The following is a 24,077-nucleotide window of genomic DNA, read 5'->3' as shown; positions in this document are numbered from 1 at the left end:
CAGCTATCAAACTGTCTTGCAGAGTGGCTGTGCTATTTACATTCCCACCAGCAATGCATGAGAGAGCCGCCTCTTTCCAACATTTTATCTTTTCACTGTATTAGTTGAACTAGCTCTTCTAACAGGCAGGGAGTGATTACTCAGTCAATTGTCATTTGTATTTACCTCATGGCTAGTGATGTAGAACATTTTCTCATGTGCTTATGCCACCTGTATGTTGTCTTTGCTGAAATGTTTCTTCATGTCTTTTGTCCATTTCCCATTTGGAAAATGTTTTCCTTATTATTTTTTGTTGCATTCTGAATTTTTTTATACTGTGTAGATATAAGTTCGTTGTCACATGTGTGGTTTGCAAACATGGTCGCCTAGTGTATAGCTTGCATTTTTATCATATTAACAGGATATTTTTTTAATGTTTATTATTTTTTTTGAGAGACAGAGTGCAAGTGGGGGAGGGTCAGAGAGAGAGGGAGACACAGAACCTGAAGCAGGCTCCAGGCTCTGAGCTGTCAGCACAGAGACTGATGTAGGGTTCGAACACATGAACAAGGAGACCTTGACCTGAGTTAAAGTCGGACACTTAATGGACTGAGCCACTGCCCCTACATTATTTTTAATATAATTTACATTATAGTATCATCATTATAATTATAATAATTATATTTATTATTTATATAATTAATAAAATTATAATATATGTTATATTAAGTTAGCTAACAAACAGGGTCTTTAAAGAGCATAATGTTCTCTCTCTCTGACACTCCCCCGCTCATGTTCTGTCTCTCTGTGTCTCAAAAATAAATAAACGTTAAAAAAAATTTAAAAATGGGGCACCTGGGTGGCTCAGTCTGTTAAGCGTCCGACTTCAGCTCAGGTCATGATCTTGCGGTTCGTGAGTTCAAGCCCCGGGTCGGGCTCTGTGCTGACAGCTCAGAGCCTGAAGCCTGTTTCAGATTCTGTGTCTCCATCTCTCTCTCTGACCCACCCCCGTTCATGTTCTGTCTCTCTCTGTCTCAAAAATAAATAAACGTTAAAAAAAATTTAAAAAAAAAGAGCAAAATGTTTTAATCTTGATAAAGTCCAATTCACCATGTATTTTAGTTTCTGAATCTTGCTTTATTGCAATGTGTAAAAATGCACTAAGTTTAAGCCAATGGATAAATATCCATAATGCACTTTCTTACAGTTTCTAGGATAGAAATCCAACAAGGGCACCAGTGTGGTCACGTTCTGGGGAGACTCATCTTCTTGGCTTGCAGATGGCCACCTTCTGGCTTTGTGCTCACATGACCTCTCTCTGTATGTGTGCATGGAGAGAGTGTGCCAGCTCTCTGGCATCTCTCCTTGTAAGCATGCTAACCTCATCATGAGGGTCCTTAACTTGTGACCTAACATAACCTCATTACCTTCCAAGTCCCTACATGCAAGTTCATGGGGATAGAACTGGAAAATTGTGAATGGGGTGGGAGCATAGTGTAGTCCATAGCATGTTTCTTGGTGGACTTCTTGAGGTTTCAACTCTTTGGTATTTACTCATTTTCTTAGATCATTAGGTTCACCGAGGCTTCTAGGGACAATTCCTGGATCTGTGCACAGCAAACCCCAATAATGCAAGAGGTTATGGGTCATCTCAGAGGCTTGTTGCCATGTTGAAATAAGCAAACCTATGCAAACTTTTAATTTTCATGTAAGTTGTTATGGACTAAAATGCTGCCACAGGGTTAATACTGTAAATGTTAGCTGTCACTATTGTTGGGTTTTAAATTGTAATTTTCTTAGATCCAAGTTGCCCCAAAGCAGCCAGAAGACCTCCTGAGCATGCTGTCCAGAGCCACATGATGGAGTATCTTGCCTTCAGTCCCTAACACCCCTGGGGGCAGGCAGGGGACAGGCTGTTGCATTCAGTATACAGGTGAAGAAGCTGAGGCTTGTGCAGGGAGTGTCCTCATCCCCAGGGGACACTGCTCAGGCCCTTCCAGCCTGCCTGAGTGACCCTGACATCTACCAATGCAGCTTCTATGTGAGGGGCTGGGTGGGGGGGTGTGCAGGTGTACAAATCCCACCACTCCCTTGCTCCCTCCAGGACTTTCAGGCTCTGAAGCCAAATAAAGCACCAAAGCTCTCTCAGAGCATGTGGCCTGGACAAGGGATACGAAACAGGGTTTCTTCTCTCCAAAATCCAGAGGGCTGGTGTCTATGGGAAAATCCCTAACTCTGCTCACCAAGTAGCTGCAGGTACACACACAGCTAACCTGACTCAGCCACCCCTGGTCGAGTGGACAGACACTGCATATAGCCCACACTAACCCCTGTTGCGTGCTGACTCTGCCACTGTGAGCGGAGCCCACGGAAGGCCAGCCCTCATCAACAGTACCCTTCCTCCCTTGAGGAGGTACCAGTCCTGGGTGGGCAGAGGACCCAATGGGGCACCTGTCTCTTCCTCTACAGTCCATAGGCCCCACCTGGACCACGCCCAGACCCACGTGGGCAGGCTTGATCGCCACTGTGTTCCCAGCAGCCAGACAGTCAGCCGTCTTCCAGGAGAGCATCATCAGGGGGTAGTTCCAGGGGATGACGATGCCACAGACCCTGTGGTACAAAGAAGTGGGTCTTCGTTTCTCCACTTGGCCTGGGTGCCAGACTGCACCTGCCAACTGCTTCCTCTCCCCCAGCCTGACCCCTTTTCCACTACAAGCATCTTGATATGGTGCCCAAGGTCCCCCTGAGAGAGTTCACCCCTGGCCTTCCAGTCCCTGATGGGCAGTATGTCCGGCGTGGCAATAGCCCCTCTTCCTGGCAGGGCACAATGCCAGGGAACATGTTTCTCATTGGAACTGTCAGACCTGCCTAAGGACAGTCCAGTAGGGCATGACACCAGGCAGTGAGGGGTTGACAGCAGGCAGGGCCAGGGAGAAGGACAGGGATCACCCAGGTGGGCAGAAAGAATATGGGAGGGAGTTGGAAATGGGTGGGCCAGGAGGAAGTCAGCTAGGGTCCTCTTGGGTGAGGCCAGGGTGTAGTTCCATGGAGAAAAGGAAGCAGTCAGCTGAGGAGGCCTAACAAGGCTTGTCTGCTTTGCATTAAGAGATGGTACCCAGCATCTCTGTTCCCCCTTGGTCCCAGAGAAAGCCTCTGGGTGAGCAGTGTCTCCATCAAAGCAAAGCCCCTCATGGTCCTGGGGGGCCTAATGATGACACATGTGGTCCCAGCAGCCTACTTTCCCCTGACTCCTGTAAAACACAAGGCACTGTCTTTATCAGTGTCAGACAATTAATAAGCCCATCCACACAGAGCTGCTCAGGCTACCTAGCTTGTATTCTTCATCATATTAATGATCATCATTACCACAGAATGTTTCCCAAAAGAGGACTTAGCTGAATGCAGGAAGGGGGAAGATCGTGTGTGAAGGCTGAGGTCAGGACAATCTGGGGACCAGCACACCATCCTGGGAACAACATGGTACACTCAGGGGTTTGGAGAGCCACTCCCCACCCCATGTACATCCAGTAGACCCAACAGGATGAGAAAGAGGATGGAGCACGGTGAGTGTGTCTAGAGAAGAGGGTGAGGTCATCAGGATTGTGGAGGCTCCAAAGGAGAATGGACGTCAGAAAGTCCCACTGTCATGGCTGAACTGTACTCCCCAAAATTCGCAGTTGAAATCCTAACTCCAGAATGCCCTTATTTGGAAATTGGGCCATCCCAGATGTAATTAGGTAAGACGAGGTCATACTGAAATAGGGTGTGTACCTAACCCAATAGGACTGATGTCCTTCAAAAAACAGAGCCATGTGAACAGACAGACATGCACAAGAAGGACACCAAGTGAACATGAGGGCAGAGATTGGGGAACACCCAAGACTGCCAGTAAGCCACCAGAAGCTGGGGGAGACGCCTGGAGCAGATTCTCCCTCATACCCTTAGAAGAAACCAACACTCTGACAACCAAATCTGGAACTTCCAGCCCCAGAATGCTAAGGCAACAAATGTGTGCTGCTTGAGTCTCTTAGTTTCAGTACTTTGTTATGGCAGCTCTAGCAGACACATAAACCCGCCCATATAGGGACAGCTTTCCCAGTCCCCCAACTCCCTGGGAGGCTCTGCATTAGTATCCTCCTCAGTCTGATGGGGACAGACTCCTCAGGAGGCATCTGGAAGAGCAGTGACCATGAAAATTCCTGTGACTGGCAGCCAAGTGGGCCCTGGTCCCCCTGTCCAGCCCTTCTCAGGCCTATGCCCAAGGAAAGGGCTCCAAGCACATGGGCTATGCAGGGCTCTCACTCTACACTCTGACACCTGGGCAGGGGAGTTCCTCCAAAAGTTCCTTTGCAGCCTTCCCATTTTGAGTAGAGACTGCCCCACTACAGTCTCTGGAGGGTCTCCCACTAAGGGGATGTCGCCTCCTGAAGCCTGTTGCGTGTTTCTACTTCTCATAGTCTGATCTTTCCCCTCGATTAGCCCCAAATCCTTCCAATTCTTCCAAACAATGTCACCTGCACGTGCACATGATGCCATGTCATAAAGCCCTGAAGTAACTATCACCTGAGCACGCCATTTGGGAGGCTCAACGAGAACTGAGTAGGATTGTTCACTGTCAACTTTGTTGAGCTGTACCTCTGCCTCCAGCATCCTGTCTACAGAAAGCACCAGGGGGAAGGCAGTGAAGCAACCACCATCATCCCAGAGGTCCTCAGGACAGCCATGAGGAAGGGCAAGTGTGTGGTGCCACACAGGCTCAGCCTCACTCCCATCAACCTGGGCCACCACCAGATGCTTGTCTGTGAACCTAAGGAAGTGTCTAAAGAAAAGGTGACAGCTTCCTACAGACTCTGCCACCAGCTCTTGGTGGCCCCACTCTGGCAGCTGTGGACACTAGCCTCTAGGTTCCTGAGAGGCTCTATCTTCTCCCTCAATGGTTCTTGCGGCCTGTCTATTGACTTTAACTACTTTTCTGGATTTTTCTTCCTAGTATCTCCCACAATTGCATAATGTCTCAACCCTCTAATGTATTCTGTATTCCATAATATGTATCCATGGTGGTCTAGTTTCCTCATTGAACCAGGGGCTGCTCCATTCTGAACCAGCAATGGGTGAACCTCCACCATGGGGACTGGGAGGTTGAATGAGGCAGCAAGGCCAGCACCCTGCTTGTTACCACAGGCATGGTACACCCTCCCTGCCCAAGGGCCCAGAACCCAAGCAACCCTGTCCAGACAGCTTCCCTTCTGGGATTCCCCAAACAGGCCTCAAGGTGGTAGCAGCTCATGTTTCTGCCTGAGGATCCCCTTGTTTGTGTCCCCACACCCGGTATACTCCTTTGTCAATTATTTTCTTTAAGCTACCTTCAACTGACCCATTTGATTGTGCTGTTTTCTGCAGGCCCTGAGGGATGATATAGGTAGGGCAAAATGGAAAACTGAGTATGCACCTGTAGGAATAAGTGTTGTTTCAGGTAGGTGTGTGTATGTGTGTGTGTGTGTGTGTCTGCGTGTGTGCATGTGCGTGAATATGATATGTGCATACTGGGTCATGACATAAAAAGGCCAAGGTCCAGAAAGTCTGACAAACATGGGATTCAAGGAAGAGTTCTCAACAGTGGAGTGTCACATATTCAAGAAGGGAACACCCATGTTGAGATTATTGTTGACACGTGGAAGGGGAAGGAATGGCTTCATTTCTTCCATGGGGATGTTAGGTCTGGTCCCAGTCTCTGAAGCAGGCTCCAGACCTTTGGAATCCTCCCTCCTCCCAGCTCCAGCTCCCCTCTGAGCCATTCCTGTGGAAGGAGTGTAAACTGACTGCAACCATTCTGTGTGCAAGTAGAGGCTCCTTAATCCAGCATCCCAGACAACAGGTGGAGTAGATGAGAGAGGAGGCCTTGCAGGGGGAAGGTGGAGGGAGAGCAGGAGGGAGTGCAGGAAGTGTACTTACCCATCAATCTGTTGGGTTGACGGCCTTCTAGGTCTTGGCACCCCAAACACGTCCCGAGTGAAGAGCTCTGGGCATCTGGAGGGTCAGCTTTTTCACCACCTTTTCCACCTGGGAAGGGAATTTTTGCACAGATTTACTGCAGTGTGGAGTCTTCACAAGGTGCATTAGTGACAGATATGAACCCACAGAGAGACACAGAAAACACAGACAGATAGATAACCACTCATGCACACATGTGCGCGCACACACACACACCAAGGGGTCAGGGCTCAAGGCCCCTTGGCCTTGTCAGGTCTCTTTAGCCAAATCCAGTCCTGCTGCCCTCCTTATCCCAGGGAGCTGTTATGTAGGCAGTGGTGGCAGCTGAACAATAAGAAGCGATGATGAGCATGGAATCTGAGGTCAGGCTGCTTGGGCTGCAACCTCTGTCCTGCCACTTACCCGCTGTGTGATCTCAGACTGGTTGCTAGGCATCTGCAAGTAGGAAGTGCCAGCTGGCAGACAGACACTTGTGAGTCACCAGACATGACACCAACTCCATCGCTCATTTCCCTGTAGACCTGAAATTCCAGACGGAATGGCATCCTCTGAAACACCATCTGTCTCCTGAAATCTGTTCATCAGTCATCTGACCACAATCCTAAGGCCAGCCTGGTATCCATCCTGGCCACCTACACTTTCTTCATCAGCTTTTGATCCAAACAAACTATCCCAAATTTAATTCCTATGGCAGCTCGTAGCCTGCCAAGACACCTCAGGATGATTTTTCAAGAGTTTCTTTTAAAAATATGCTTGCAGGGGTGCTTGGGTGATCTCAAGATTCGTGAGTTCGCTCCCTGCATTGGGCTCTCCACGGTCAACACAGAATCTACATCAGATACTCCACTACCTGCCTCTTTGTCCCTCCCCGCATACTCTCTCTCTAAAAATTGAATAAAATGTTTAAAAATTAAAAATAAGTTTGCAATTATACCATCACACTTCCATATATGCAAGTTGAATGTATAAGATCACTTGTTTCCCTTATTGGGAAAATGTTCTCAATTACTCATTCTCTTTCTCTTTCTCTCCTTCTCTTTCCATATAGCTACCTCACTCTCTCCCTTTCTCTCTTTCTTTTGACGTTTCAACAAAAATAATTTAATGCATGCAGTTCGTTACAGAGGTGATGAAAGAGCTGAGAAGCTATGAGTCAAACCAGAGATTGATAACAGCAGGAAACCCCTGTCATTAATAGATTAAAAGGACAAATGGAGGAAGTGGTGGTCCCAGAACTAGGGTTTAGGGTCCGCCAGCAAAACTAGAATACTGGAAGGGTGATCTGGCAGAGGCTGGAGCCACAGCAGCGAGAAGGCAACTACTTGGAAAAATCACCATAGGACATAGAGGGTAGGAAGTACTCTGTAAATGTCACTTCTTAATATCCTACTCTCATATCTTTGGGGGTCAAAATTTGTCCCATAGACAACAATTTCCTCTGTTGCATTGGCCTACATGTGCTGGCAGCCTCAGGCTATCAGGGTTACCAGGGAGAGTTTGGGACATTGAAGGTGGGCTCTTGAGTGCCCTGGATTCTGGGATGCTCAGTTTTTCCCCATGTGTCATTGAGATCACGGATGTGAGTGTTTGAGAGGTCTTCAGGGCCAAGGCCACATGGAGGGTCCCAGGACTCACATAGCCAATGATTCACTCGCTCTCTTTGTTGTCCCCTTGTAGCTTCCTCACTAATAGTTGGATGAAGTCCCCAAAGGTCGTTGCCACATAAACATCCTCATTTTCTAATTCCAGTCCATCACACATCTCCTTCATTTCCTCAACCAGTCTGGAGAAAAGAAGATGGGAAAGTGGGTGCATGGAAGAGGCTTGGCAGACCTGCGTCATTCTAGCGGCAGAGGTTATGGTGCCAAACATTTACCCAGAAGGAAACTTCATCTCAACAACCAAACTGTCGGTGTTAATCTTGAACTGGGGTTAAGAGCCCAGTCCATTGATTCACAAGGCCCTAGTTTCAACCTATGGCTCCGCTACTTACTAATACATGACCTTGCACAAGTGGAAAACTCTGAGTCTTAGTTTCTTCACCTGCAAAACTACAATAATAGCTCCTCTACTATTTTCTGATAAGTAAATGAGATAATCTACATTTTGAGAATAATCAATAGCAGATTAAGAATAGTCATTGACCACAATTTCTTTATCCATTCATCAGTTGATGGACATTTAGGCTCTTTCCATAATTTGGCTATTGTTGAGAGTGCCGCTATAAACATTGGGGTACAGGTGCCCCTATGCATCAGTACTCCTGTATCCCTTGGATAAATTCCTAGCAGTGCTATTGCTGGGTCATAGGGTAGGTCTATTTTTAATTTTCTGAGGAACCTCCACACTGCTTTCCAGAGTGGCTGCACCAATTTGCATTCCCACCAACAGTGCAAGAGGGCTCCTGTTTCTCCACATCCTCTCCAGCATCTATAGTCTCCTGATTTCTTCATTTTGGCCACTCTGACTGGCGTGAGGTGGTATCTGAGTGTGGTTTTGATTTGTATTTCCCTGATAAGGAGCGACGTTGAACATCTTTTCATGTGCCTGTTGGCCATCCGGATGTCTTCTTTAGAGAAGTGTCTATTCATGTTTTCTGCCCATTTCTTCACTGGGTTATTTGTTTTTCGGGTGTGGAGTTTGATGAGCTCTTTATAGATTTTGGATACTAGCCCTTTGTCCGATGTGTCATTTGCAAATATCTTTTCCCATTCCGTTGGTTGCCTTTTAGTTTTGTTGGTTGTTTCCTTTGCTGTGCAGAAGCTTTTTATCTTCATAAGGTCCCAGTAGTTCATTTTTGCTTTTAATTCCCTTGCCTTTGGGGATGTGCCGAGTAAGAGATTGCTATGGCTGAGGTCAGAGAGGTCTCTTCCTGCTTTCTCCTCTAAGGTTTTGATGGTTTCCTGTCTCACATTCAGGTCCTTTATCCATTTTGAGTTTATTTTTGTGAATGGTGTGAGAAAGTGGTCTAGTTTCAACCTTCTGCATGTTGCTGTCCAGTTCTCCCAGCACCATTTGTTAAAGAGACTGTCTTTTTTCCATTGGATGTTCTTTCCTGCTTTGTCAAAGATGAGTTGGCCATACGTTTGTGGGTCTAGTTCTGGGGTTTCTATTCTATTCCATTGGTCTATGTGTCTGTTTTTATGCCAATACCATGCTGTCTTGATGATGACAGCTTTGTAGTAGAGGCTAAAGTCTGGGATTGTGATGCCTCCTGCTTTGGTCTTCTTCTTCAAAATTACTTTGGCTATTCGGGGCCTTTTGTGGTTCCATATGAATTTTAGGATTGCTTGTTCTAGTTTCGAGAAGAATGCTGGTGCAATTTTGATTGGGATTGCATTGAATGTGTAGATAGCTTTGGGTAGTATTGACATTTTGACAATATTTATTCTTCCGATCCATGAGCAGGGAATGTCTTTCCATTTCTTTGTATCTTCTTCAATTACCTGCATAAGCTTTCTATAGTTTTCAGCATACAGATCTTTTACATCTTTGGTTAGATTTATTCCTAGGTATTTTATGCTTCTTGGTGCAATTGTGAATGGGATCAGTTTCTTCATTTGTCTTTCTGTTGCTTCATTGTTAGTGTATAAGAATGCAACTGATTTCTGCACATTGATTTTGTATCCTGCAACTTTGCTGAATTCATGTATCAGTTCTAGCAGACTTTTGGTGGAGTCTATCGGATTTTCCATGTATAATATCATGTCATCTGCAAAAAGCGAAAGCTTGACTTCATCTTTGCCAATTTTGATGCCTTTGATTTCCTTTTGTTGTCTGATTGCTGATGCTAGAACTTCCAGCACTATATTAAACAGCAGCGGTGACAGTGGGCATCCCTGTCGTGTTCCTGATCTCAGGGAAAAAGCTCTCAGTTTTTCCCCGTTGAGGATGATGTTAGCTGTGGGCTTTTCATAAATGGCCTTTATGATCTTTAAGTATGTTCCTTCTATCCCGACTTTCTCAAGGGTTTTTATTAAGAAAGGGTGCTGGATTTTGTCAAAGGCCTTTTCTGCATCGATTGACAGGATCATATGGTTCTTCTCTTTTTTTTTTGTTAATGTGATGTATCACGTTGATCGATTTGCGAATGTTGAACCAGCCCTGCATCCCAGGAATGAATCCCACTTGATCATGGTGAATAATTCTTTTTATATGCTGTTGAATTCGATTTGCTAGTATCTTATTAAGAATTTTTGCATCCATATTCATCAGGGATATTGGCCTGTAGTTCTCTTTTTTTACTGGGTCTCTGTCTGGTTTAGGAATCAAAGTAATACTGGCTTCATAGAATGAGTCTGGAAGTTTTCCTTCCCTTTCTATTTCTTGGAATAGCTTGAGAAGGATAGGTATTATCTCTGCTTTAAATGTCTGGTAGAACTCCCCTGGGAAGCCATCTGGTCCTGGACTCTTATTTGTTGGGAGATTTTTGATAACCGATTCAATTTCTTCGCTGGTTATGGGTCTGTTCAAGCTTTCTATTTCCTCCTGATTGAGTTTTGGAAGAGTGTGGGTGTTTAGAAATTTGTCCATTTCTTCCAGGTTGTCCAATTTGCTGGCATATAATTTTTCATAGTATTCCCTGATAATTGTTTGTATCTCTGAGGGATTGGTTGTAATCATTCCATTTTCATTCATGATTTTATCTGTTTGGGTCATCTCCCTTTTCTTTTTGAGAAGCCTGGCTAGAGGTTTGTCAATTTTGTTTATTTTTTCAAAAAACCAACTCTTGGTTTCGTTGATCTGCTCTACAGTTTTTTTTAGATTCTATATTGTTTATTTCTGCTCTGATCTTTATGATTTCTCTTCTTCTGCTGGGTTTAGGCTGCCTTTGCTGTTCTGCTTCTATTTCCTTTAGGTGTGCTGTTAGATTTTGTATTTGGGATTTTTCTTGTTTCTTGAGATAGGCCTGGATTGCAATGTATTTTCCTCTCAGGACTGCCTTCGCTGCATCCCAAAGCGTTTGGATTGTTGTATTTTCATTTTCGTTTGTTTCCATATATGTTTTAATTTCTTCTCTAATTGCCTGGTTGACCCACTCATTCGTTAGTAGGGTGTTCTTTAACCTCCATGCTTTTGGAGGTTTTCCAGACTTTTTCCTGTGGTTGATTTCAAGCTTCATAGCATTGTGGTCTGAAAGTATGCATGGTATAATTTCAATTCTTGTAAACTTATGAAGGGCTGTTTTGTGACCCAGTATATGATCTATCTTGGAGAATGTTCCATGTACACTCGAGAAGAAAGTATATTCTGTTGCTTTGGGATGCAGAGTTCTAAATATATCTGTCAAGTCCATCTGATCCAATGTATCATTCAGGGCCCTTGTTTCTTTATTGACTGTGTGTCTAGATGATCTATCCATTTCTGTAAGTGGGGTGTTAAAGTCCCCTGCAATGACCACATTCTTATCAATAAGGTTGCTTATGTTTATGAGTAATTGTTTTATATATCTGGGGGCTCGGGTATTTGGCGCATAGACATTTATAATAGTTAGCTCTTCCTGGTGGATAGACCCTGTGATTATTATATAATGCCCTTCTTCATCTCTTGTACAGCCTTTAATTGAAAGTCTAGTTTGTCTGATATAAGTATGGCTACTCCAGCTTTCTTTTGGCTTCCAGGAGCATGATAAATAGTTCTCCATCCCCTCACTCTCAATCTAAAGGTGTCCTCAGATCTAAAATGAGTCTCTTGTAGACAGCAAATAGATGGGTCTTGCTTTTTTATCCATTCTGATACCCTATGTCTTTTAGTTGGCGCATTTAATCCATTTACATTCAGTGTTATTATAGAAAGATATGGGTTTAGAGTCATTGTGATGTCTGTATGTTTTATGCTTGTAGTGATGTCTCTGGTACTTTGTCTCACAGGATCCCCCTTAGGATCTCTTGTAGGGCTGGTTTCGTGGTGACAAATTCCTTCAGTTTTTGTTTGTTTGGGAAGACCTTTATCTCTCCTTCTATTCTAAATGACAGACTTGCTGGATAAAGGATTCTCGGCTGCATATTTTTTCTGTTTAGCACACTGTAGATATCGTGCCAAGCCTTTCTGGCCTGCCAAGTTTCAAAGGAGAGATCAGTCACGAGTCTTATAGGTCTCCCTTTATATGTGAGGGCACGTTTATCCCTTGCTGCTTTCAGAATTTTCTCTTTATCCTTGTATTTTGCCAGTTTCACTATGATATGTCGTGCAGAAGATCGATTCAAGTTACGTCTGAAGGGAGTTCTCTGTGCCTCTTGGATTTCAATGCCTTTTTCCTTCCCCAGTTCAGGGAAGTTCTCAGCTATAATTTGTTCAAGTACCCCTTCAGCACCCTTCCCTCTCTCTTCCTCCTCTGGGATACCAATTATGCGTATATTATTTTTTTTTAGTGTATCACTTAGTTCTCTAATTTTCCCCTCATACTCCTGGATTTTTTTATCTCTCTTTCTTTCAGCTTCCTCTTTCTCCATAACTTTATCTTCTAGTTCACCTATTCTCTCCTCTGCCTCTTCAAGCCGAGCCGTCGTGGATTCCATTTTGTTTTGCAATTCGTTTAAAGCGTTTTTCAACTCCTCGTGACTGTTCCTTAGTCCCTCGATCTTTGTGGCAAGAGATTCTCTGCTGTCCTGTATACTGTTTTCAAGCCCAGCGATTAATTTTATGACTATTATTCTAAATTCACTTTCTGTTATATTATTCAAATCCTTTTTGATCAGTTCATTAGCTGTTGTTATTTCCTGGAGATTCTTCTGAGGGGAATTCTTCCGTTTGGTCATTTTGGAGAGTCCCTGGCGTGGTGAGGACCTGCAGTGCACTTCCCCTGTGCTGTGGTGTATAACTGGAGTTAGTGGGCGGGGCCGCAGTCCGACCCGATGTCTGCCCCCAGCCCACTGCTGGGGCCACAGTCAGACTGGTGTGTGCCTTCTCTTCCCCTCTCCTAGGGGCGGGATTCACTGTGGGGTGGCGTGTCCCGTCTGGGCTACTTGCACACTGCCAAGCTTGTGTTGCTGGGGATCTGGCGTATTAGCTGGGGTGGGTAGGCAAGGTGCACGGGGGCTGGAGGGGCAGGCTTAGCTCGCTTCTCCTTAGGTGATCCACTTCAGGAGGAGCCCTGTGGCAGCGGGAGGGAGTCAGATCCGCTGCCGGAGGTTTGGCTCCGCAGAAGCACAGAGTTGGGTGTTTGCGCGGAGCAAGCAAGTTCCCTGGCAGGAACTGGTTCCCTTTGGGATTTGGCTGGGGGATGGGCGGGGGAGATGGCGCTGGTGAGCGCCTTTGTTCCCCGCCAAGCTGAGCCATGTCATCCGGGGGCTCAGCAGCTCTCCCTCCCTTTGTCCTCCAGCCTTCCCGCTTTCCGAGCAGAGCTGTTAACTTCTGATCTCCCAGACGCTAAGTCGCGCTTGCTGTCGGAACACAGTCCGTCCGGCCCCTCCGCTTTTGCCAGCCAGACTCGGGGGCTCTGCTTGGCCGGCGAGCCGCCCCTCCGCCCCGGGTCCCTCCCGTCAGTCCGTGGAGCGCGCACCGCCTCGCCGCCCTTCCTACCCTCTTCCGTGGGCCTCTGGTCTGCGCTTGACTCCGGAGACTCCCTTCTGCTAATCCTCTGGCGGTTTTCTGGGTTCTTTAGGCAGGTGTAGGTGGAATCTAAGTGATCGGCAGGACGCGCTGTGAGCCCCGCGTCCTCCTACGCCGCCATCTTCCGGAACCCCCCCCCCCCCCGATCTCTCTTTTGAAACTTGGCAGGCGAGAACGGATTGGCATGAGATCTACAATGTGCTGAAGAGAAAAACTATGCAGCCGAGAATCCTTTATCCAGCAAGTCTGTCATTTAGAATAGAAGGAGAGATAAAGGTCTTCCCAAACAAACAAAAACTGAAGGAATTTGTCACCACTAAACCAGCCCTACAAGAGATCCTAAGGGGGATCCTGTGAGACAAAGTACCAGAGACATTTCTACAAGCATAAAACATACAGACATCACAATGACTCTAAACCCGTATCTTTCTATAATAACACTGAATGTAAATGGATTGAATGCGCCAACTAAAAGACATAGGGTATCAGAATGGATAAAAAAACAAGACCCATCTATTTGCTGTCTACAAGAGACTCATTTTAGATCTGAGGACAACTTTAGATTGAGAGTGAGGGGATGGAGAACTATTTATCATGCTACTGGAAGCCAAAAGAAAGCTGGAGTAGCCATACTTATATCAGACAAACTAAACGTTAACTTAAAGGCTGTAACAAGAGATGAAGAAGGGCATTATATAATAATTACCGGGTCTATCCATAAGGAAGAGCTAACAATTATAAATGTCTATGCGCCAAATACCAGAGCCCCCTAATATATAAAATAATTACTCATAAACATAAGCAACCTTATTGATAAAAATGTGGTAACTGCAGGGGACTTTAACACTCCACTTACAAAAATGGATAGATCATCTAGACACACGGTCAATAAAGAAACAAGGGCCCTGAATGACACATTGGATCAGATGGACTTGACAGATATATTTAGAACTCTGCATCCCAAAGCAACAGAATATACTTTCTTCTCGAGTGTACATGGAACATTCTCCAAGATAGATCATATACTGGGTCACAAAACAGCCCTTCATAAGTATACAAGAATTGAAATTATACCATGCATACTTTCAGACCACAATGCTATGAAGCTTAAAATCAACCACAGGAAAAAGTCTGGAAAACCTCCAGAAGCATGGAGGTTAAAGAACACCCTACTAAAGAATGAGTGGGTCAACCAAGCAATTAGAGAAGAAATTAAAAAATAAATGGGAACAAATGAAAATGAAAATACAAAAATCCAAACGCTTTGGGACGCAGCGAAGGCAGTCCTGAGAGGAAAATACATTGCAATCCAGGCCTATCTCAAGAAACAAGAAAAATCCCAAATACAAAATCTAACAGCACACCTAAAGGAAATAGAAGCAGAACAGCAAAGTCAGCCTAAACCCAGCAGAAGAAGAGAAATAATAAAGATCAGAGCAGAAATAAACAATATAGAATCTAAAAAAAAACTGTAGAGCAGATCAACGAAACCAAGAGTTGGTTTTTTGAAAAAATAAACAAAATTGACAAACTTCTAGCCAGGCTTCTCAAAAAGAAAAGGGAGATGACTCAAATAATAAAATCATGAATGAAAATGGAATTATTACAACCAATCCCTCAGAGATACAAACAATTATCAGGGAATACTATGAAAAATTATATGCCAACAAATTTGACAACCCGGAAGAAATGGACAAATTCCTAAACACCCACACTCTTCCAAAACTCAATCAGGAGGAAATAGAAAGCTTGAACAGACCCATAACCAGCAAAGAGATTGAATCAGTTATCAAAAATCTCCCAACAAATAAGGGTCCAGGACCAGATGGCTTCCTAGAGGAGTTCTACCAGACGTTTAAAGTAGAGATAATACCTATCCTTCTCAAGCTATTCCAAGAAATAAAAAGGGAAGGAAAACTTCCAGACTCATTCTATGAAGCCATTATTACTTTGATTCCGAAACCAGACAGAGACCTAGTAAAAAAAGAGAACTACAGGCCAATATCCCTGATGAATACGGATGCAAAAATTCTCAATAAGTACTAGCAAATCGAATTCAACAGCATATAAAAAGAATTATTCACCATGATCAAGTGGGATTCATTCCTGGGATTCAGGGCTGGTTGAACATTCGCAAATCAATCAACATGATACATCACTGTCAATCGATGCAGAAAAGGCATTTGACAAAATCCAGCATGCTTTCTTAATAAAAACCCTTGAGAAAGTCGGAATAGAAGGAACATACTTAAACATCATAAAAGCCATTTATGAAAAGCCCACTGCTAACATCATCCTCAATGGGGAAAAACTGAGAGCTTTGTCACTGAGATCAGGAACACGACAGGGATGCCCACTCTCACCGCTGGTGTTTAACATAGTGTTGGAAGTTCTAGCATCAGAAATCAGACAACAAAATGAAATCAAAGGCATCAAAATTGGCAAAGATGAAGTTAAGCTTTCGCTTTTTGCAGATGACATGATATTATACATGGAAAATCCGATAAACTCCACCAAAAGTCTGCTAGAACTGATACATGAATTCAGCAAAGTTGCAGGATACAAAATCAATGTACAGAAATCCGTTGCATTCTTATACACTAACAATGAAGCAACAGAAAGACAAATAAAGGAACTGATCCCATTCAAAATTGCACCAAGAAGCATAAAATACCTAGGGATAAATCTAACCAAAGATGTAAAAGATCTTTATGCTGAAAACTCTAGAAAGCTTATGAAGGTAATTGAAGAAGATATAAAGAAATGGAAAGACATTCCCTGCTCATGGATTGAAGAATAAATATTGTCAAAATGTCAATACTACCCAAAGCTCTACACATTCAATGCAATCCCAATCAAAATTGCACCAGCATTCTTCTCGAAACTAGAACAAGCAATTCTAAAATTCATATGGAACCACAAAAGGCCCCGAATAGCCAAAGTAATTTTGAAGAAGAAGACCAAAGCAGGAGGCATCACAATCCCAGACTTTAGCCTCGACTACAAAGCTGTAATCATCAAGACAGCATGGTATTGGCACAAAAACAGACACAGAGACCAATGGAACAGAATAGAAACCCCAGAACTAGACCCACAAACGTTTAGCCAACTAATCTATGACAAAGCAGGACAGAACATCCAATGGAAAAAAGACAGTCTCTTTAACAAATGGTGCTGGGAGAACTGGACAGCAACATGCAGAAGGTTGAAACTAGACCACTTTCTCACACCATTCACAAAAATAAACTCAAAATGGATAAAGGACCTGAATGTGAGACAGGAAACCATCAAAACCCTAGAGGAGAAAGCAGGAAGAGACCTCTCTGACCTCAGCCATAGCAATCTCTTACTCAACACATCCCCAAAGGCAAGGGAATTAAAAGCAAAAATGAACTACTGGGACCTTATGAAGATAAAAAGCTTCTGCACAGCAAAGGAAACAACCAACAAAACTAAAAGGCAACCAACGGAATGGGAAAAGATATTTGCAAATGACATATCGGACGAAGGGCTAGTATCCAAAATCTATAAAGAGCTCACCAAACTCCACACCCGAAAAACAAGTAACCCAGTGAAGAAATGGGCAGAAAACATGAATAGACACTTCTCTAAAGAAGTATCTTCTCTAAAGAAGACATCCGGATGGCCAACAGGCACATGAATAGATGTTCAATGTCGCTCCTCATCAGGGAAATACAAATCAAAACCACCCTCAAATATCACCTCATGCCAGTCAGAGTGGCCAAAATGAACAAATCAGGAGACAGATGCTGGCGAGGATGTGCAGAAATGGGAACCCTCTTGCACTGTTGGTGGGAATGCAAACTGGTGCAGCCACTCTGGAAAACAGTGTGGAGGTTCCTCAGAAAATTAAAAATAGACCTACCCTATGACCCAGCGATAGCACTGCTAGGAATTTATCCAAGGGATACAGGAGTACTGATGCATAGGGGCACTTGTACCCCAATGTTTATAGCAGCACTCTCAACAATAGCCAAATTATGGAAAGAGCATAAATGTCCATCAACTGATGAATGGATAAAGAAATTGTGGTTTATATACACAATGGAGTACTACTTGGCAATGAGAAAGAATGAAATATGGTCTTTTGTAGCAACGTGGATGGAACTGCAGAGTGTGATGCTAAGTGAAATAAGCCATACAGAGAAAGACAGATACCATATGGTTTCACTCTTATGTGGATCCTGAGAAACTTAACAGAAACCCATGGGGGAGGGGAAGGAAAAAAAAAAAAGAGGTTAGAGTGGGAGAGAGCCAAAGCATAAGAGACTCTTAAAAACTGAGAACAAACTGAGGGTTGATGGGGGGTGGGAGGGAGGGGAAGGTGGGTGATGGGTATTGAGGAGGGCACCTTTTGGGATGAGCACTGGATGTTGTATGGAAACCAATTTGACAATAAATTTCATGTATTAAAAAAAAAGAATAAATAGAGCAAAAATGGAGACAAGGAGTGCAGTGAGTTTCAAGAATTGTGTGTAAAGGGACAGAAAGAAATAAATGACATGGTGGCTGCATGGCAAAAATGGGTTTAAATATGTAGAGGATATTTGAATGATACAATTATTCATTACATATCGGAAACAGTCAATTGACCTGAGTTATATCATCTCAGTGTACTGACTACATTGAAATAATTTCACCCAATCTAATGAATGAGAAATTTTCTCCATCAGGCTTAATTAGGTACTTATTTTAGCCATGGTAGGTTCAGCTTCCCTCAGGTGGTTCTGTCACTGATATTCATAAACGTTACCAGTATGCTTTCTGTATGAGTGAATCCATGTTCAATATAGTGCCTGGTTGTTCTTCAATAGCACATTGCCTAGTCATATTTGGTTGACGTAAAGTCAAAATACCTTCAGCCACAAGAAATGGAAAAGAATGGAAATTTGTGGGAGGGATCTGTGGAAATTGTTCTATGAGCAATACATCTTTAGTGGATTGGCTGTGCTCTAGAGAAATTCAAGCTTCTATTCTTTGCTTTTAGTGCTATCTTTATAGGAAGTTGTGGTTATTCAAATGATAAACATAACTCTGATATTATGATTGAAACTGACCTATATACCAAAAACAATGTGAAAAGGCAACTTACTGAATGTGAGAAAATAGTTACACATTATTTATTTTATTGGAGTTTAGTCTTTAATGTATATACCTCAATAACAATGTAAAAAACAATTTCATTAAAATATGGGCAGTTTGGGGCACCTGGGTGGTTCACTTGTTTGAGTATCCAACTTTTGATTTTGGCTCTGGTCATGATCCAGGGTTGTGGGATCAAGCCCTGCATCAGACTCCAGGGTGAGTGTGGAGCCTGCTTGGAATTGTCTGTCTCCATTCCACTGCCCCCTCCCCTGTTTGCATGTTGTCTCTCTAAAAATTAAATATCTTAAAAATTTAAAATAAAATATGGGCAGAAAATCCAAATAGATATCTATAAAAGGAAGATGGCAAAAGAGGTAAATGACAGGATGGCCAACCCCAGGAATTATCAAATAAATGCAAATGAAAACGAGGAGCCATTACCTCATACGGATTAGAATGGTTATTATCAAAAACCAAGAAATAATAATAATAATAAAGAGTTTGCATGTATATATATAAAAAAAGTAAACACTTGTGTAATATCGGTGGGAATGTAAATTCATGTAGCCACTATAAAAACATTATAAAGCTTTCTTTAAAAAATTACAAATACAACTAAGACATGATCCAGCAATTTCACTTCTGAATATATATTGAGAAATGATATAAACACTAAAAAATATATATGCATCTACATGTGCATTGCAGCATTATTTACAGTAGCCAAAATATGAAAACAACTTGTGTCCATCAAATAGTTACATGGACCAAAAAAAAAAAAAACAAAAACAAAAACAAAACGTGGTACAAATATGAAGAGACTATTATTCAGTCAAAAAAAAAATTATCCTGGCTTTTAGAACAACATGAATGGATGGGTATTATAGGAATTATTCTAAGTGAAATAAGTCAGGCAGTGAAAGACAAATACCATGTGAAATACTTATATATGGAATCTTAAAACAAATAGAGCTCAAAAGTACAGAGAATAGACTGGTGATTTCCAGAGGTAGGGGTAGAAAAATGATCAAAATGGGTTAATGGGGTAAAAAGGTACTAAAGCCCAGTTATAAAATAATGTCAAAAGGGTATTTAGTATAGTTAATAGTGTATTGCATACTTGAAAGTTGCTAGAAGTACCTCTTAACAATTCTCATCCCAAGAAAAAAATATAACTATGTATGGTGATGGAGGCAGGAGTTAAGATGGTTGAGGAGTAGGGAGACCCTAAGCTTGTCTCATACTTTGAACACAGCTAGACAGTTATTAAATCATTCTGAAATCCAAAGAAATAAATCAGAATCTGTAATGAACAAAAACTGCAAAACTTTATGTAGAAAAGGGACCACTGTTTGGAAGGTAGGAAATGCAGAGTTTACCTGGGGAGAAATTGCTCTGGGTCCAACCACCAGGAGGGAGCCTGTTTACAGAAGCTACAGCAAAGTAGTATAAGGAACATCGTGCAAAATCTCAACCTTTCAGCAGTTTCCACAGTAGGGGAAGTGCCTGGTTAAGGGGCTCAAGTGGTGAAACACAATAGAATCCCAGGAGTGACTGTGTTCTGAGGATTCCTTGGTCACAAGAAAGATAGGTCCTGCCAATGTGCCGCGTTATTTCCAGGCATAAGAGAGGGGACTGGCTCCAGCCAAGGGCTACAAGCAGGGGTGCCTGCTTTCTGCTCTGTTATGAGTGAAACTGAACAGTCGCTTAGTCATGAAATTGCTTTTTTTGCTTTGTTTGTTCATTTGTTTGTTTTGCAAAAGCCAGCAAAAGCATGGCCAGACCCTTCCCCAAGAAGTAGCAGAGGTCCATTCTGAGAGAATCCCTAAAATTTGAGTTTTGAAACTCAGTGGTGTGCCTAAAATGAGAAACATGTTTGAAGGAGTAAAAAGTAGGATGGAAGAAGCAGAGTAATAAATTAATGACCTAGAAGACACTGTTCTGGAAGGTAATCTAGCTGAAGAAAAAGGGAAAAGAAGTATGCAAAGTGGCAATAGACTTCGGGACCTCGGTGACTCCATCCAATATAATAACATGTATTATAGGAGTGATTGAAGAGAAAGAAAGAAGTGGAAAATTTCCTCTAAGAAATGATAGCTGTAAAATTTTCTAATTTGGAAAAGGAAACAGATATCCAGACCCAGGAGGCACAGAAAGCCCAAACCTAATCAACAATAGCAGACCCAAATCCAGATATGTGGTTAATAGATTTACAAATTATACAGATAAAAACAACGTCTTAAAAGCAGTAAGACAAAAGAAGTCATTGACTTACAAGGCAAGGCCCATAGGCTAACTGTAGATTTCTCAACAAAATCTTGACAAGTCAGAAGTGAGTGGGATGATGTTTTCAAGGTGTGGATTGGGAAAAATCTGCTGCCAAGTATACACTACACAGAAAGGGGATCATTCAGAGTAGAAGGAGAGATAGAGTTTCCACACAAATGAAGACTGAATGAGTTTCTGACCACTACACCAGTGCTGCAAGACATAATATAAGTGACTGAGTGAACAAAAGAGATAGAAGTGACAATGACAAGAAAGCATCAGAGAAAAACTCCAGAAAAGAATAACAAAACAATGATGAAATGATATTATCTAAACGTATCTATCAATACTTAGTTTTAATGAAAATGCATTTAATGGTCCAGTCAAAAGGTAAAGGGTTTCAGAATGGATAAGAAAACAAGATCCACCTAAAAGTAGCCTAGAAGAGATGTATTTTAGACCTAAATTCATCTGCATATTGAAAGTGAGGGGATGGAGAAATGTGCATAGTGTAAATGAATGTCAAAAGAAAGCTAGAGTATCAAAGTTTACATACAGAAACTAGATATTAAAACAAAGACATTAAAACAAGAGATGAAGAATGGCAGTACAAAATAGTAAAAGTTCCAAGGCAAGGAGAAGACATAGTAATTGCAAATGTTTATGCATCCAACATAATATCACACAAATATATAAAATTATTAATAACAAACATAAAGGAACTAACCCACTGTACTAAAATATGTTAGGGGACTTAAAACCCGACTTCAATAGAAAGATCATATAAACAGAAAGTCAAAACATTGGATTTGAATGATACCCTGGATAAAGATATATTCAGAACATTTCATCCTAAAACAGCATGATACACATTATTATAAAGTGCACACAAGGAACATTCTCCAGAATACATTACATACTAGGTAACAAAACATGCCTGAACAAATACAAAATATTAAAATCATACTATGCATATTTTCTGGTCACAACACTATGAAACTAGAAGTCAATGACTAGAAAATAATTCTAAAGTCTACAAATACATGGAAGTTAAACAACATGCTAATGAGGAAAAGAGGAAATCAAAGAAGAAATTTTAGAAATGCATGGAAGCAAATGAAAAGGAAAATACTATGGTACAAACCTTTGGTATACAAGAAAAGTGGGCATGAGAGAGAAGTATATAGCAATACAGATCTACCTCAAGAAGCTAGGAAAAGCTCAAAAAAACACAAATTTACACCTAAAAGAGCTAGAAAGCAAACAACAAATGAAACCAGCCAAAGGAAGGAAGTAATACAGAGAGCAGAAATAAATAATATAGGAAATAAAAAACAAACAATCAAACAAAGAAAAAAGAGAACAGATCGATGAAACCTTGAGCTAGTATTGTTGAAAAAATACAATAAACTTCTACTCATAATATCACAAAGAAAAGAGAAATGACCCAAATAAAACCACAAATTAGAGAGGAGAAATAACAGCCAACACCACAAAACTGCTACCAATTATATGATAATATAAAGAAAAACTATATGGCAAGAAATTGAACAACATGGAGAAATGGATAAAGTCTGAGAAACATATAAACTACCAAAACTGAAAGAGGAAGTAATAGAAAACTTAAACAGACCGATACACAGCAAAGAAAGCAAATAAGTAATCAAAAATCTCCCAACAAACACAAATTTAGGGCCCAATATTCACAAATTAATCAACGTGATACATCATATCAATAAGAGAAAGGATGAGAACAATCTATTCAATAGACACACACAAAAAATAATTGACAAGCATCCATTTATTTTAAAAACCCTCATTAAAGAATGTGTAGAGGGATCATACCTCAACATAATAAGAGCCATCTATGAAAAACCCACAGTTAATATTATTCTTGATGGGGAAAAACTGAGAGCTTTTCCTCTATGTTCAGGAAGAAGATAGGGATGTGTGTTCTCACCACTGTTACTTAACATACTACAGGAAGTCATACTCATAGCAATTAGACAAAAATAAAAATAAATATTAAATCATGGGACATTCAAATGGCACAGAAGAATACTAGGTTCTCTTTTTGCAGATAACAGGATAATCTCTATACTAAACCTAAAAGACTCTACCAAAACACTGCTAGAACTGATACACAATTCAGTAACCCTGCAGAACACAAACTTAATGTAAAGAAATCTATTACACTTCTCTACAATGGTAATGAAACAGCAGGAAGAAAATAAGCAATCAATTCCATTTACAATTGCACCAGATATTTAAAAATAAACCAAAATTTAAAAAGGACAGAGGTGAAAGACTTGTACTCAGAAAACTATAAAACTCTGATAAAAGTAATGGGAGATGACACAGAGAAATGGGAAAATATCCCATGTTCATGGACTAAAAACAATATATTGTTAAAAAGGCTATACTATCCAAAACAGTCTACACATTTAATGCAATCCCTCTCAAAATACCAACAGCATTTTTGACACAGATAGATTAAACAATCCTAAAATGAATATGGAAACACCAAAGACACTGAACAACCAAAGCAACCTTGAAAAAGAAAAGCAAAGCTGGAGGTATCACAATACCAGACTTCAAGTTATATTACAAAGTTGGAGTGACCCAATGTTGTAAGTGGGGTATTAAAGTCACCGAGTATTACAGCATTCTTTTCAGTAAATGTCTTTGTGGTTGTGATCAATTGATTTATATATTTGGGCGCTCCGATGTTGGGATCATAAATATTTATAATTGTTAGGTCTTCTTGGTGCAGCCACTCTGGAAAACAGTACAGAGGTTTCTGAAGAAATTAAAAATAGGACTATGCTATGAGCCAGCAATTGCACCACTAGGTATTTATACGAAGAATACAAACATGCTGATTTGAAGGCCACATCCACCCCAATATTTATAGCAGCAGTATCAAAAACAGACAAATTAGGTAAAGAGCCTAAATGTCCATCAACTGATGAATGGATAAAGAAGATGTGGCATATATATATACAATGGAATACTCTTTAGCAAGGAAAAGGAATGAAATTTTGCTATTTGAACAACGTGTATGAAAATAGAGTGTATTAAGCTAAGGAAAAAAAGTCAGCCAGAGAAAAACAGGTATCATATGATTTCACTCAGATGTACAATTTAAGAAGCACAAAGATGAAATGGGAAAGGGAAGGAAA

General features: G+C 41.7%; 1 protein-coding gene across 1 annotated transcript in view; it reads right to left on the bottom strand.

Moving 5' to 3' along the window:
* Positions 1-7,617: 7,617 nt before the first annotated feature.
* LOC109261218 (vomeronasal type-1 receptor 90-like) overlaps positions 7,618-24,077 on the bottom strand; it is a 106,209-nt gene continuing 89,749 nt past the window's right edge. Inside the window, 1 exon segment of the mRNA XM_053909497.1 lies at positions 7,618-7,753. Coding sequence (XP_053765472.1) covers positions 7,618-7,753 — 136 coding nt within the window.

The sequence above is a fragment of the Panthera pardus genome, unplaced genomic scaffold (genome assembly GCF_024362965.1).
Source record: "Panthera pardus isolate Hobbes unplaced genomic scaffold, ASM2436296v1 HiC_scaffold_21, whole genome shotgun sequence".
In the NCBI taxonomy this organism is placed as follows: domain Eukaryota; kingdom Metazoa; phylum Chordata; class Mammalia; order Carnivora; family Felidae; genus Panthera; species Panthera pardus.
Note: the sequence above shows the minus strand (reverse complement) of the source record. Positions and strands in the feature narration are given on the sequence as shown.